This window comes from Pteropus alecto, unplaced genomic scaffold (assembly GCF_000325575.1).
Source record: "Pteropus alecto unplaced genomic scaffold, ASM32557v1 scaffold95, whole genome shotgun sequence".
Lineage (NCBI taxonomy): Eukaryota > Metazoa > Chordata > Mammalia > Chiroptera > Pteropodidae > Pteropus > Pteropus alecto.
The window spans coordinates 9,800,897-9,817,351 of NW_006441071.1; the positions used below are offsets into that span (position 1 = coordinate 9,800,897).

The 16,455-nt window shown below is 36.0% G+C and overlaps 1 protein-coding gene across 16 annotated transcripts in view; it reads left to right on the forward strand.

Annotated features, from left to right (window-relative positions):
* The window catches only part of PTPRD (protein tyrosine phosphatase, receptor type D), a 468,668-nt gene that overhangs the window by 85,415 nt on the left and 366,798 nt on the right, over positions 1-16,455 (forward strand). For all 16 annotated transcript variants that reach the window (XM_025051481.1, XM_025051483.1, XM_025051482.1 and 13 more), the window contains exon 2: positions 10,518-10,684. In XM_025051481.1, coding sequence (XP_024907249.1) covers positions 10,621-10,684 — 64 coding nt within the window. In that variant the 5' untranslated portion in view covers positions 10,518-10,620. The remainder of the gene's footprint in view (positions 1-10,517; positions 10,685-16,455) is intronic.

Sequence of the window (16,455 nt, forward strand, 5' to 3'; positions counted from 1 at the left end):
TCTGACCTACATGCTTTGTGCAGCCTGGGTCCATCCTGTTTCCGAGCCTACTGCATGCTGCTCTCTGCCTGGCTCACTGGGCTCCGGCCACACCAAGCTCTTACCTGCCCCTGAGCCTCTGCACTGGCGATCTGCCCCTTAGCCTGGAAAGCTCTTCTACATATTGTCTTGTTATTCAGTCAGGCTCACCCCACTTCTTCAGGGCCTTTCCCTGTCACCCTATCCAAAGTCATCCCTCTCCCCTCCCACAGACCAGTTTTCCTCTACTTGACACCTGGTTTTCTTTATAGCACTTACTAGTTTTTTGTTGTTTTCAATTACTTGTATTTTCCTGTCTCCTCACACAGAATTTATTAGAGACCTAGTGTTGTACTTTGTATGTCTCATATCTACCTATCACCATGCTTAGTATTCAAGAATATTCATGGAGCCAAAGAATGAAGGAATTCATTCTTAAAACAAAACACAATTGATGTGTAAAGTTATTCTTCTTAGTGTAGATGGTTTGCAATTATAAAATGAGGGCATTGTATGAAAATCTCAAAAAGCAACAATGTTTTTTCTCCTCTATGCATTACGTTATGCTGACATCAGCTGTCACAAAGAACCTTTAACATTTGGTGATTGCAACAAGTGTTTGACTCCAAGAAGGGGGTTGAGGGACAAATCAGTAAATGCTCTCCTTTTTATCTACTGACACCTGGAATATATGTGAAAGAAAAAAGAAAAAAGCTACAGGATATCTAGGGCAGTGAACTTCAATGATTTGTGTGGTCTAGGAAAAAATTATAGAACTTCTATTTCTATCTGTTTATTTTTTATCTTGTTTTTTAAATTTCTAATTTTGTGCATTTGGCAATATATTTAGTTCATTAGTAGTATAGTAGGTTTGAGTGATATATAAATAAGTATTTTCATATGCATTTCAAAACATGAGCTATATTTGTGTATAGTCTATATGCACCACATTTACGTATGGAATGTATCCACCTATCTAAAGTTTGAAAATGATGATTTATACAATTCATAATTTGACCATAGTGATAAGTGTTGTGGGAGGATGTGAGCACATTTTCCTAAAGTGTAGCTTTTAAGAATGTTTTACAAGGTAATGTAATACTTATAAATCTATGATTAAAATATTACATTAAACAATAAAAGAAAGGCTCAACCTATTCAATTTGCAATGGAAACATGATTGGGCACACCACAAAATATAGAGAAATTCCTAAATATATGGCGTTTTAATTTGGGACGTGATCCTCTACCAAATAATAGTTGCCCCCCGCCCCCCGCCCCCCGGCGCACATACGTGCGCGTGCGTACATACACACACTGTCTTTTCGTATCTGCCTGCCAGCCCTAATTCCTGCTTGCTTCCCAGGCTCGCTCTTACTCCTGTCAGTACCTGGCTATTCCTATACTTTGAGCTATAAAAATCTGTTTCATAAGACCTCTATGATGATGCCTAAATTCACTAGAGAAGTTTGGTTGATGTTAGCATTCACCATTTGCTTTTCTTTCAGTTATGAGGATGGTTATTTAAGTTTAAAATTGGTATCTAGAAATTGGTATTGAGAAGGTTACTATATCATTTGTAAGTAAGCCTTTAATGACTTTAAACTTCTTTTTTGATATCTGTACTGTGTATTTTGTTTGCGTATTTTATAGAAGTATAATAAAAGTGACAGTATTTTACAAAGCTTTTTTCCCGAGGTCTCGGATATATTTTCTGAAAGAGTGACTATGGGAAAAATATTTTTTTTCATTGCTAGACTGATACGTCTCAGTATAGGAAATGCATAATGCTTTTATTGCTGCAGGAAATTTTTGTACTGTGTTATCAAATCACTTTATAATGCCAACTGCTTTTGAAAAATATTGTGTGTCTTCATTTCTTCTTTCAATGTGGCCTTGTTGCCCTCAGCAACTTTATAATAAAGTACACTCGGGCTGGCATCTTTCCACCTGGATAACTATCCTGTGTAACCGTGAATTTACCATCTAACACCTTCCTGTCTACTCACAATTAGTCAACATGTATCCTTGCTAAATTTTAAATAAAAGAGAAAAAAACTTTATAAAAAAGAACTTGATAGTAATATACAAAATAAATGCGACTTAAGGTTCTATAAACATGTGTTTGCATGTTATTAATTCAATTACTAATGTGAGAATTTAAAAAAACGATTTCTGGTTAATCATTTCTATTTGCAAGCACACCTATAAACTGACTTAAGATACTCAAATACATAATAATGGGTTACCGCGTTAAAGATTGACCCTTTGGAGAATTTTTGACTTACTGGTTAGACATTCATTTGTGAATTATTTGTCTATCGAGGACAATGACTCTCGAATATTTTTATCCAGTGAGATCCCCTAATTCTTCCTTCTTACACCCACATTTTAAGGTTATTTTTTTTTTTCTCCTTAATTTGGCTCAATTCTTACATTGTTTCTCTAAAGGAGAGAACTTTATGTTGGTTATTTTCGAATTAATCATGACTTTACCCAAGCTAGCTAGCTCCATTATAGTAGGTCAGAGATGATAGAAGCAGGATGCTGGGAAGAAAGAAAATTGGTCTGTGTTCGTAACCCTTTCCTGAGATGAACCATATGTGTATCCCGAGGTTATTAATTCCATTATGTTCTTTTACTTCTTTCATTGTCTGCTAAATGAGGGGGCTGCCCAAGAGGATCTGTAATTTTTTTCTGATTTTTATTAATCTATGGTTTCATTTAAGAAGATTCTAACGATAAGAGAACATTATAATTGAATAAAATAAATGTTCAGGGTGAGAGGGGAGAAAAGTGTATATTGAATATCTGTGATTAATATTTGTTCTCTCCACCCTTTCTTTAGATTATGTTTCTATTTGGCTTAATGACCATTTATTTGGTTTCTCCACACAAAAAACTAATTTTTCTACTATTAGTGTTCATAGATTTTTCAGAGAGTTATGAGATCACTCATGAGGCCAAAACTGGGTAAATGAAGAGAATATCCTATAATTCCACATTCCCCGGCTGTTCAGGATGGCCTTTCTCCATTCCATTTTCTGTTGCTGGCAGTGATCTGAAAGAACTTTCCTGAATATTTTGATCCTGGGACTGCTCCCTCAGAGAAGAGCTAAGCTTTCATCATGAGAGATGGGAATCATATCTATTCACTGACTGACATCAGTGTAGTGTCTGCGTCATTTAACAGATTCATTTTTTTTTTAAATTGGTGACAGTATTTATGTAACTTAAGCCTGTGAACTGAACTTCCCATAAGCAAGCCAACTCCAATTCTAGCTTAGGACAAAAAGAGAAATTTGGGTGTCATCCTTATTGCTTTGATTTCCATGCCCCAAAATTCAAATCTGTTTCAAGTATATGTACTAAAATGTCACTGGAAACACTTGAAGTTGGTTGATGCGTTTAGAAAACAATGAACTGAAAACAGGCCTTGAAAATTCCCTTTTTTTCCATTTTGAATTTCTTATCAACATTAGTGAACTCCTCTAGGGCAGTGTTTCCCAGCCTTGGCGCTGTTTGACGTTGTCCTGATAATTCTTTGTTGAGAAGTCTGTCCTGCACACTGTAGGATATTTGGCAGCATTCTTGGCCTCCATACCTTACTTGTCATTAGAACTCCCTTTACGTTATGACAACAAAAAAAATGTCTCCAGGTGTCCCCAGAGGAAGGGGCGAGATCATTCTTGGTTGAAAGCCAGTGGTCCAGAGCTTTGATTACTCTGAGGAGGGAGTTGTAGATATAATGACACCTGTGAGTAGACAAAGTTGGTAATGACTTTTTCATTAAAAAAAAATAATTGTAAAGAAAAAAGTAATCATTACTAAAGGGAGTGGTACGTTCTTCACAAAATGAATTAAAATTTACTTTTCATAGTAAATTTGTCATGTATTACTAGATTTCTACTATGTATTGATGGAAATAAAGTAAATAAAATGCACATGATGATAATTAAATTCATTATCTATAATATGTTTTAAATATTAAATGCATTTTAAAAAATATTTTGCATGCAGATATTCTTTTGATTTAAAAAAAAATGAAAAAGAAAATCAGGTATAGTGAGTTAGGAGTGATGGCTTTATATCATTCATATCTTTTTGTGCATAGAAATGCCCAAAGATTAAAATAATAGAATCTATCTTTTGTTGTTTGGATGGCAAGTGACTGAGTTGCAAATCTCTCTTTACTTTGTGAGATTGATCAGTTTCTCATTTTTAAAAGATCTTTTTGGAAGAATGGAACAAATAGCAGAGTCTCAACACCATGTTGAATAGATTCATTATTTTAACTTTTCCACTGCAAGTTTCCACTAACGTCACATAAAACTAGATTGAAGTTATCACATGCAGTAATTGTTTAAAGAAATTAGATGCTTTTTCTAAAACTATCCTACTTTTCAAATCAGAATTATAGTTCTGTTTGTAGGGGGGAAAAATAGGTGGGCGAGGAGATGAGTTTGGCTTTTTCCCCTCCTCTCTCTGTTCATTTCTCATGGAGTACCTCATTTTTACTTCCCAAAGGAAAAATAAATGATCAAAGTTAATAATATCATTTTGCCATTTATGAAAGTAACTAGTATTTGCGTGTGCCTCAAATGTAAAGTTATTTGAAATCTTATAGATATAGGGATGTCATCAATAGTAATTTAGAAAGTGAATCATGTTATATAAAGCTCAAGTTATTGGCTTTTCTCTATATGTATTAGAACTAAACATATAAAGAGTCTTTTATGGTATCCATATTGATAGGTATTCTTTTCTTCTTCAGTTATTGTTGTAATTCGGTTGATTTCTCCAAAGAATTATTGTGCGCTTACTTACAGTCACCACTGTTTTTATATTAAGTCATAGCCTAAGCCCAAAATGAGATGATTGAGCTATTACTTTGTATTTATATGTAATAGCTCATAAACTCCTTGTTTTTTTCCCAATTTATTGTCATGAAAACATGTTTAGGGAAAAATAGAGAAAAATTACTTTCTGACATGATGTGCTATTATGTGAAAGTATAATTTAAGGAGTTTTGAATTTCTTTCATAAAAATAATTTCTTATAGACTTTAGATTTGAGTATTTGATTCAGAGGTCTATTGGATGTGCTGTTATTTTTTACTGTTTATTATAATAATCTTGTACTATTGCCCTTCTCTTTCTCAGCAGTGTTTTCTATAATTGAACTGAGGCTTTTGGCAGTGCATGTATTTAAAAATATGTTTGTTTTCCATATCCCTCACTGAGGTTAATTAATCGAATTGTGGTCATTTCAGAAACATTATACAAATTATTTCATGCGCATGTGTAGTAGTTGGCTTATCTTTCTCATCTATGGAATGTGGCATGCCTTTGCTGTCAGAAGTACCCATTTCTGTTATATCCCACATAGGGACTAGTGAGAGAGAGTAGTGAGAGTAGGGGTCTTCTAACTATAATATGAAACACCAATTGTTTTCTTTTAATTACATTATTTCTATTTGGAAAATTTCCAGTTATACACTTGCCACTTATCGATCCTCCCTTTGCATTCTATGAAATAGTTTTAAAAAGTGGAACAATCATTTTTGGATGGGTAAGCGATAGGGATGGAGAAGTGAGTGACCCAAATGTTAAGTGGCTTTCCTCACATAACACAGTGAGTCTTCTGAGACTGAGTATTAGGAAGCCAAGGACTGTAGGACTCAGGATTTCCACCTCATTGTTTCAGTTCCCAACTCAGAAAATCTAGACCTTTACACAGCTGTGCTGTTCAGGGCTGTTGAAACACATAGCTATATAGTCCGCACTGTCCAATAGAGCAGCCACAAGCCACATGTGGCTATTTAAACCTAAATTCAGATGCAGTAAAATGTTTACTTTTTCAGTCGCACTAGCCATGTTTAACATGGTAAATTAGTCAGTTCACTTAAAGAACATTTCTATCCTGCAGAAAATTACAGTAAACAATGCTGGAGGATTCTTGTCTTGGGTCATGATGAAATATTTAGAGACTATTTTCTCTCGGAAAATCCTCATGAATAAGTGAAATGTTGAAAGTTGATTTTTATTTTCTCATTTCTTTTTGTCGTAACTGTGTGCAGGACACAGGGAATTCACAGAGTGCCCCAGAAGCCTCCACAAGGGTTGCTATAAAGCCCAGGGCCCTCCATTCCTTCTGCCTTCAGCCACAGCAGCCCTGCTTTTGTCTGCTTTATAAATTGGAGTCTCCGGCTAGAACATTTTGTGTACAAATGGTTATTTCTCTTAAATGATGGGAAATCTGTTCTTGTTGATTTATAGAGGCCTGATTGATTTTGGAGGTTGATAAAAAGAATTTTACAGCATTTTGGGACGTCCTCCTTACTATGCCATTCCCCCAACTGATGGAGATGTGCTCAGGTTAAATATCATCACAATATTATTGCTTATAACGTCTAGAATTGAGAGTATGGGTTGTTATAAGGTAGAAAGAAGTAAAATGTTTAAAAATAAACAATGATAATAGTTTTCTAGTAACAGCAGTAATTTTCTTTAAAGTCCTTATGGAGATTTTTTTTTTGAATGCTTTTTTCCCCTTTCTCTTTCTCTCTCTAAAATAACAGTTTGGCTCTTAACTTCCTCCTAGGATGACCAATATAATTTTTTAAATTATTTTTTAAAATATGAACACATGGCTTTTAACATGAGGTATTTCCGTTCATTGCAGTTATTACTCTTTTTGCCACTCAGATTTTTCTGCATTCGATTGGTGGGCGCCTCATTGCCTGGGCTCCTGTTTTTAGTACAACCTAATAGTCCCTGAAAGCTTCCTTGCTTCCTGGTACGACAACATGCTCCACCCTCATTTTGTCATTTCCTACATAAAACACATAATCACTCATTCCTCTAAGGGACTCTTAGGATATTTTAAGGACATTTTTAAAAGAAGAAAAGCTCCATTTTGCCTTTTTTTTTTCTATTTTAACACAGTCTACAGAAACATGTACTAACAATACAGAAGGCTGAAAAAAAAATCTTCAGCATTCATATTTGAATGCAAACATACTTATTACAGAAAAGGATTACAATGTTAAATTGAAGATAAAGCGTTGGGTAGGTGTCCGCTTATGTGATCACCTGAAGCGGTGATTTGTTCAGGCTTTTAGGCAAGTGTACTTTTTGTTGTTGCATTTCAAATTACATTACATACACTGGCCCTCTGAACTGTTAGCTTCTCTAACCATACGTGCATAAATGCGAAAGTAGATATTCAGTTAATTGGAAATCGACAAAATTATTATTTTGTAAGATATTTGTGCTGTGAGCAGTAAGAAACCAGAGGGTTGTAAATTTTATTTAATTTTATTTTATCCGATCTAGATGGTTCAGTTTTATCTGCATGTCTAAATTAAGGAAAGACACAAAGGACAAGGCATATAAAAATCAAAGAGTGGCCCTCTGTTTAGGCCTGTTGGACAAAGGCAGAATAATTTGTGATGTAGGGTAAACCATGGGACTTTTAATATCTCCGAACCCTTTTTTTTTGCTCTTTTCATGGCAAAGTATTTGGCAGCCCATTCCCTAGGCTAATGGAAATGTCTTGTAATATTCATTCATCCTCATTATTTTCCACTGTAAATGCTTCCTTAGAAGTCTGTTTTCCATTTTTGTTCTAAAATTTAAATTTCGCCTCACAAAACCAGTGTTGTCCTTTTGGCGATGTTTCTCTGTAATAAACAAAATACTGAGCGGAGATTGGCTGGAATGAACATCTAGAATAGGTTTGATCTTCACACTTCTGATTTCCTTTTGTCTTGTATCTTTCCCGGGCATAGCCCATTTATGTATAAATATGGATGTTCATCTCTGTGTTCATTTCTTAGATCCTGTCACTGTTGCAAGTCCAGAAGTAACATGTGTAGGTTCATTTGGGAGAATTTGGTTTTTGTATGCCACTTCAATCAAGTAGGGGAAAAAGCCAAATCACCTCTTCCCTGAGAGAGCATTTCGTACATCTCCATCTCTGTGATCGCACCGAGTCATTATGTAGCAGTTGGCTCTGATACGCTTGCACAGACACAAATTGAGTCCGACAGGACTGATGTCGCCTGTACTTTGCTGTCATTTGAAATGCTGGCATGAGGATGGGAGCAGTGAAAGAAGGATCTGGGGTTGGGCGGGGGGAGGAAACTGATTCCTTTAGCAGTTTTCCTATGAAGTTTTGAGAATTAACATTTGATATCTGTGAACTACTCGATAAGTTGTTTTCCAGATAAGATTGGTAACAATAGCTGATTTGGAGCAGCTGGCTAGCTTTTGGCTTCAAGTAGATGTGTTTCAATGTACAACTTGCTTCTTCATGCCACCCACAAATCTTGCTATAAAGGAAAAAAAGGCTATTTAGTGGAACGATAATTAGAAAATTTCCTCCCTTTTTTTTTTAGTTTTATCTTTCCTGCATTCAAACCACTCATGCATAGTAATGAAGAAGATAATATCTTTTAAAAAATGTTTATTCTCATACCTAAGCTCAGTTTCAGAAAAGACTTACTATAGTATCTGCATTACTATACTTTTTAAAGACAAGTTATTTTAGTGGATTAGGTTATTTCTGGATATCTCTAGTATTTCCTGTCAAGAATTTTGTGTTTCAAATATTTCAATATAGAAAACTTAAAGATATACTGTTTCATTCTGGAAATGAATTCTGATTGTCATTCTCAAGATCTTCTCACAGTGATAGAGGAAGCAGTAGCATTCAGCCTCTCTCTCTCTCTTTCTCTCTCTCTCTCCCCCCCTCCCTCTCCCTCTCCCTCTCCCTCTCTCTCTCCCTCTCCCTCTCCCTCTCCCTTTCCCTCTCTCTTTCTCCCTCTCTCCCCCTCCTTCTCTTCCTGTGAGTCTCCCTCCCTCTCATAAGCCTACTCTATAAGATGCTGTGCAAGATTTATTGAAAGTTCTATAGGAGCAATTATCACTGAAGAGTCATACTTCAAATTATTGCTGAAGCCAGTTATTGCTCCCCTTTTTTCTATTCCCACCAAGACCACCATCGCTCTCATGGTCTGTGTTACTTCTCACCTGGGACTCCTGCTACGGCTAATAGCATTTTCTAAATCATCCCACATTCAGCTGTCAGTTAATCTTCCCAAAGCCTAGTTCCATGTTGTTCCTTGGCTACAAAACATTAAATAGCTCCCTTTGCGGTTTGCTGAATAAAGGCTGGTTGACTTAGATTGGCATTCTGGACTCTCCGTGACATAATTTTTTTAAAGCTTGAACCATTTTCTTTTGCCTCATCTTTTTTTGGTTTCCTAATGGATCCATCATGTCAACCAAATGTCTCAGTGTGGTCCCTGGACCAGCTGCATCCCAGAACCATCACCAAGAACCTTGTTAAAAATGCAAATTCTTGGACCTTACTACAGACCTACTGAATCATAAATTCTGAGGGTGGTGCCCAGCTATCTGTTTCAACAAGCCTTCCAAGTGATTCTGATGTGTGTAGACATTTGGGGAAACTGCTCCAGGCACACCAGGCAACTCACCTTTTCCAAAGTTCGTATCCCACTGCCCTGCCTTTGCATAGAATTCCTGATATGACTTTCTCTCTTCTTGATAAAATCCTGCCTACATTTCAAGGCCCAGTTTGAGACACTTCTTTTTCCATGGTGCCATTCCTGATCCTGGCATTACTTGGTTTTTCTTCCTGGCACTAATCACTTATTAACTTGTACTAGTCATCTGATGTATCTGTCTCATTTTCCCTACTAAACTGGAAAGTCACAGAGGCAGGAATCTGACTAATTTTTGTACCTCCCAACAGTTTGTGCTGAGTGGCATCTCTGATGCTTTGCGCGCAGTAGGTTCTCTAAAAATAGTTTGTGGCTTATTGATTTTACATAGAAGATTGAGAAAACTAAGCCCTTGCCCAGGAGGCATATAAAAATCCTGTTAAATCAAAGTGGCTTGCGCTAACTATTGTTTTGACTTATTGAACCCAAACTAGACTTGAACGTTGATGTGTCTTTGGGGAAGAAGCCAAATGTGCTAGTGTAAAAAATTCTAACCTCTACTCTTTAACTGGAGAAGTTGAATTAGCCCTGTAATTTCAGCCGATGCCAAGAAAGCAGCTGCCATTATTCTGTCATGATAGATTTTTATTCTGCGTAGTGGAGCTTGTCTTAAATCTTTCTTGTAGCATTGGTGTGCTTTCTTCCACCAGTATATTCACTTAATGTTTTATAAAAAGTGACAGTTTCTTCCCATAGAGTGTTGGCCAAAAGATGGCATAGCTGAGAGTGAAGTGTAAGGTGGTTGGCTTTAGGATGGCCTGAAAATGGGAACAAGATAGGCTAGGGTTGTCCCATTTCGCAAACCAAGTTATTTACTTCCTCGTACAAAGGCATCACAGTTACAATGTAGTGTGTTTATAATGGATTGTGTCTCTCATGGTGGTTGCGATGGAACAAGGGGAAAAAAGTGAGGAATCTAAGCTGCCTTTCTGTTTTCTTCCCTTTCTTTTCTCTTTCTCTCCCCTTACAGGCTCTGAAAGTGTTCCAGCTGAAATTTCAGATCGGACACACTTGCTGCGGCGTCAGAGGCAGTGATTCCGAGCTGCCAGTGCGTGCTGCTGCCAGGCTGCAGGATGGTGCGTGCAGCCAGGCCACTGCTGCTGCTCCTCGCTTTCTTCCTCCGCGCGGATGCTGAGAGTAAGCCATTCTCCCTGCTCTAGGGGTCTGTGACCACAAAGAGTGGTTTTGTTTACAGTTGGCACTAGGCTCATGGCCTCTGAATGCGTTTCCTTTGGAAGTAAATCCTGAGACACTGTGGGATCCTCCGTGGCTATCAGCCAGCCTTTGAAAGAGATTATTGATGTGACTTCCCTTACCATTTCCTCTCTCTTAATGCCCCCCTTTTTTGTGTGCATCTAACTGCTCCTACTGTTTTGTCCTTTTTTTTTTTTTTTTTGATGCTTTTACCAGTTGGGTGGCAAAGATATTATGAGACCAATGATATAACTCAAATTGGGGTTAACCAATTGGTGTTGCCAATAAGTAAATATTGTTCAGACACATTAGAAATTTCTTTAGTTTTGTGGGTATTTCTATGTTTAAAAAAACACACAATGTCATATTGAGCCCAATTAAACTTCCAAGCCCCTTGTAGCTGTCATAGCAGCTGTTCTAACGTACTGTTTCCGACAGCTGTCGGCGAGTACAGTATTCAAACAAATCAAGCAGAACTGACAACTTTGTGGCTGGATGAAGAGTGTGGAAATGTGAGGAGAATTCTGGGGAATACAGACACAAAAGTTTGGATTATTGGACCCAATGTATGAAACTGAGATTGTGGTCAATTAGCTCTCCAATTAATGAGAAGATCATATCTCTTTCATAATTAGGGACTCATTAGGTCTACCTTGTTTACATATGTTTCCTTTCTCATCTGTCTTGTGGCCTTTGGAATCAGTAGTACTGGGAAAAGGCATGTCTCTGGCCTGTACTCACAGCGTATCTGGTTCCTCAGTAGTGGTTTAGCTCACATGAGAGCTGGCCATTCTCATTGGGGGTCCCCTGGTACTATTAAAATATTATATACATCTGCAGTCATTAAGTTTCTCTTCACTGACTATTTCAATGAGATTAAATTTGATTCATGTTAAGGATGTTTTGAAGACAAGGATCCTATGTCACGTTGGCCACTACCTATTAAATTGCATTTTGACAAGAATTTCCTCAATAGCTGCCAATTTCGTTATTTAAATAGGAGCAATATTTTTGAAAGACAGCTTTCCAGGACTGAAAGGAATAATGTTAATAATAAGATACATATGGAACATGCATGTTTTAAGCACAACATTCTCTGGTTAATAATGTATATAGTCTCCTAATTAGCACTTGGGAGTGTTGGTTTAGGACGAAGCCAAGGAATTTCTTGTACAATGCCAGCAAATAATTAACTGGGAAAAGACCCAAATGAAAGATGCTCTTGTTATTTTAAAGCCCTTTATGTCAAAATCTATTTTAATCTAATCTAAATTTACTTTATTAAATAAATCAAGCATATGGCTTTATTTTTCTGTTTCGGCTGAAGTGGAGAAGTAAGTTTTTTTTACAATTGTTAATTTCTGGCAAAAGCTTATGAAGACCCTGGGAACTCACTCTAATATCATATCTCAGTAAGAGATTTCCTTAAAGTTACTAGATATAATTATCGTATGCCTATAAAGTTATCCTTTCAGATAAGTAAAAATGTTCTTCTACTTAGCAGCTACTCCTTTGCCTAGTTCTGTGGTGGAAAGTGACAGACAGATGTCAAGAGTTTAGGAATAAATACTTTTAAAATTATGTTTTAAAAAGCAGTCTGTACTACAGATGACCATCACCTATTTCATCTTCTCATCCTGCTCCTCCCTTTTGCCCTCTCGCTCTCCTCATTCATCACACTTCCTATACAGTAGGGTCTTACAAAAGCAATAACAAAGGCACACATTAGCAATTTTTAGTTAAATGAAGATATTATCATGGTATATATTCAAGTGATATCAGCTTTCAACTTCAAGATGTAACCTGAAAAAGAATCCATTCTTTCTCACTAAAAAGTGAGATACAGGCTTCTTCTTTGCAAATTAATTTTGTCCAGTTTGCCCTTGTCTACTCAGCCTTGATTTAGTATATGTTTCCTTTAACAGATTCATTTGGCATTGTCGAATAGCATGTGTAACCTGAGTGTTCCTGGCGAAAGAGGAAAAATTAGCCATTTTTTAATCATTTAGTACATTTTAAAATAAGAAAACATCCCTTAGTGATCTACTGGAGGATAGTCATGGTACATGAATGCACACGATAGAGCTGCAAGTATAATTTTAGTCACTAAGAATGTTTAAAGAACAATTGATCAAATATAATCTAGATTATAACCCATTAAATTATGCCTTCACCTTTTTTTAAAACATGAACAAAATCAAGATATAGGTAGCACTGAAGAAAAATATGATTTCTTCACCATCATATAAGAATATTTCTTAGGCTTCCATTACCTGTGTCACTGGTTTCTTTCTCTATGCTTTCATTGGTACATTTAGCCATATTTGTTTTTCCTTTTAACTAAATGTGTTTCGTATTTTCAAGTGATCAGGAGTTATATTTCAAAATTAAATAGTAGCTTGTCAGAGCAATTTGAGAACTATGAAATAATACTTTTTCCCCCTCTTTTGAAGAAAGGACTATAAGGGGGTAGGGAATGCAAAGAAGCCACTCTCGTTTACAGTGTTAATTTAATATGTTCAGTTCACTCCTTTTTGAAATGATTAACTTCAAAGAGCTAAGGTATTAGGATTATAATCTCCTGTGTAGAATGCCATAGCAAAGTGTTAGGTGTGATGTTGCATTAAGCAGGAGAGCTCTTAGGAGCTTTTGTTCAAACCCAGGTTGAAAAATTGTGATAATATCCCTTTAGCAGAAAATTATAGTATTTGCCATTGACCATTTAAAATGCCCTACAGGTCCCCACTATTAAGTCGAGATGTGTTCATGGATCTATTTCTTTTCATTCTTATGTTTCGAATGCTCAGAATGATTTTGCTTGCTGTTTCTTGAATGCCTGTACACATGTTAGAGCTATAGTCTCAGGAAAGAATTAAGTGTGACTTCTGTTTGAGCACTAGGAGTAGTGCTTCCTCATGCCAGGCTAGCCAGTTTTCTAGTTTAGGTAGTGGCCTGATTGAGGTCAATTCAGTGATACCATGTGTGCAAATTCAAGGTGAATTTAGATTATGTAGTATTAGTGTAATCTCTTAGGTGAATATTTTTCTTTTGACTGAGTTTTCATAATAGTTTCTGATAGTTTTATCTCATATGGAGCTTTAGTTTGTGATTTACCAGTTTGTTTGTTTGTTTTAAACTAGATGCCAGCCAAGAACACGCTGTTAGCACCTTTTTTCATCAAACTGCTTTCACTTTAATGAAATTGCTTACCACTTACTGTTACATGCTAGACCTGAGTTTACACTTTGGCCACTATAATTGGACCTGAGTGTTAACTGGATCTTCATTAGAAACATAAATCTTGATAGTTTAATTCCTCGAATGTTTTAGTTCATCCATTTTCTGTTGCCTTTTGCCATTTTTTAAACCTCAGATCGTGAACACTCCCTCATTTTCCTCCCCTACTGTTAAGAGACCTTCCTACAGTCCCTGTGCTTACTCACTTTGTTTCTGTCCTATACGAAAACAATTTATTCTCTTCGGTATTATATCACTATATCCAGGGATCTCCTTTATTTCTTTGGCATTAGAGAATAGACTGATATCTATGTTTTAAAATAACCATTTTTCCCTTATGTATTTCCTGGTGGGCAGCATAAGGTAATAGTTAAGAAAATGAACTCTGAAGCCAGAGTTTGTTTTTAAATTCTTGCTGTCATTTTGTAATCTAGAGCATGATATATCATGCTCTTTGCTTTGGTTTCCCTTTCATTAAAATGTGGATGATGGTGATGTTGTATGATATAGACCCTGGGTTTTGAGAAGATTAAATGAGTTTATATAAAATACAGGTAGGTGTTTAATAAATATTATATGTAATTATATCATTATTCAAAAACATTTAGCTAACATTTTTATTGAGCACTCATGTTAGGTGCTGTGCTAAAATTCTTTCATTTGACCTACAGATTATCAAAATCTGGGTGGTTGATAAACCAGGTTTTCTTGATGCATGTTGATGTCTCCAACTTGCTTCTCTATAAAGTCTTATACATAGGAGATTCTTATGAATTCTTGTTCCAGGAATTAAGCTGAAGATTAAGAGCGAAAAATATGAACCATATCTGCTTTTTTTAAGCTTTAAAAAATCTATCTTAGACTTACCAATTTAAAATTTATTTGGCTTGGTCTAATGGGTAATGGAAAGTATTCTCATCTTTTTGTTCTGTTGCTTCTTGTAATGCACTTGAGTTGCTCAAAGGGTGGAGCTATAATTATTTACTGTAAGCAAAAATAGTAATCTGTGGGCCAGTGGGCCAAAAAAGCTAGATATGGAGATCAACATGGTAAGGAAGGGAGTGAGTAGTTTTTGATATGGCCAGAAAGTATCTGTATAGAAAGCAAGATTTTTTTTTAAGGAAAAGAAAAACGATTGGATTAAAGGGCAGAGCAAATGATTTCCTCTGAGAAACAGTCTAACTGAAGTAGTTCGACCTCCCCGAATGAATTTAAGAATGGAAAGGATGTCTTTCTTATGTTATCAAAATGCATACCACCCAGCAAACAGGGCCGTTTCACACTAAGAACATTCACACCTCATTAAAAATATCTTTTTGCTTTTATTTTAGATTATGAATGGTTGGGTATATATGTATATGTGTATGTATGTATGTGTGTATGTACGTATGTATGTATATCACAAAACATTAAACAGTCCCTTAAAAGGTAAATTGCTTGGGATGATGAAATGTTCTAATGTTAGATTGGAGTAATGTTACTAATTGAGTATAAACACACTAAATGTCATTGAATTGTATACTTTAAATGGGCGAACTCTATGATGTGTGAATCACATCCCAGTAAAGCTGTTTAAAAAAGAAAAGGTAAATTGTTACTTATTACCCAGCTCTGGTTAGATTCCCTTTGGTATATGCAACCTGAAAGGAAAGTGTGTTGTTTTCTTTGGCCAGTTAGAGTAGACATGTGCATTGAGGAGAGCAGGGAGAAAGCCAGTTCATTTACCATGCTTATAAATGCCTTCCTTGTTTTCCTTTCCTCTGAATTTACAAAGGTGTGGCAAATTAAAAATCTTGCTTCTCCCTCCTCCTTCCTTCCCTCACTTTAAAGTAGTTAAATTAGCAGTATCCAGCTGTCTGCAGCAAAGAAAATATTCCAGCTATTTTACTGATCCTTTAGCCCCATTGCAGAGTTTTCTGAGGCTTTCTGAATTAATTGCTCCCAGCAGAGCTGTATCTACCTAGTAAGGTTAAAAATATGTCTCAAAATCAACAAATGTGTACACTTCAAAGCATTTTGAGTGTAGAGGGATTTGCATCTTTTTTTAATCCAAAGCATAACATATTTGTTATCTTTGATCTCTGCTTGTGATGAGGCTCTAAGCTCAAAGGATAGAACAATATCTAAAATATTTGTGAATTACTTCTTGTTATTGCTAATAGCCTGGTCGTAATTAATTAATCTGTTCTATGATTTCCTCATTTCTTTCTCTTTGCATTTTCAGTTTCTTTAATTGTCCTCAGTTAGCTACTATTTATCTGACTTATTTCAAATAACCTTCATTTGTTTGGGAGCCCCCACTCTCCTGCATATATTGTCTTGCTTCAGTTAATTCAGAAAACCTCCAACCAGTATCCATCTTGAAGAATCAAAGAGAAAAGTAATTGTGTGGAAACCAATTCCCTCACCTATAATTTTGTCTTTCCTCTTTTCCTCAGTTTGCTTTAGCTTCATTTATTCAATCACCAAGCTAGTGT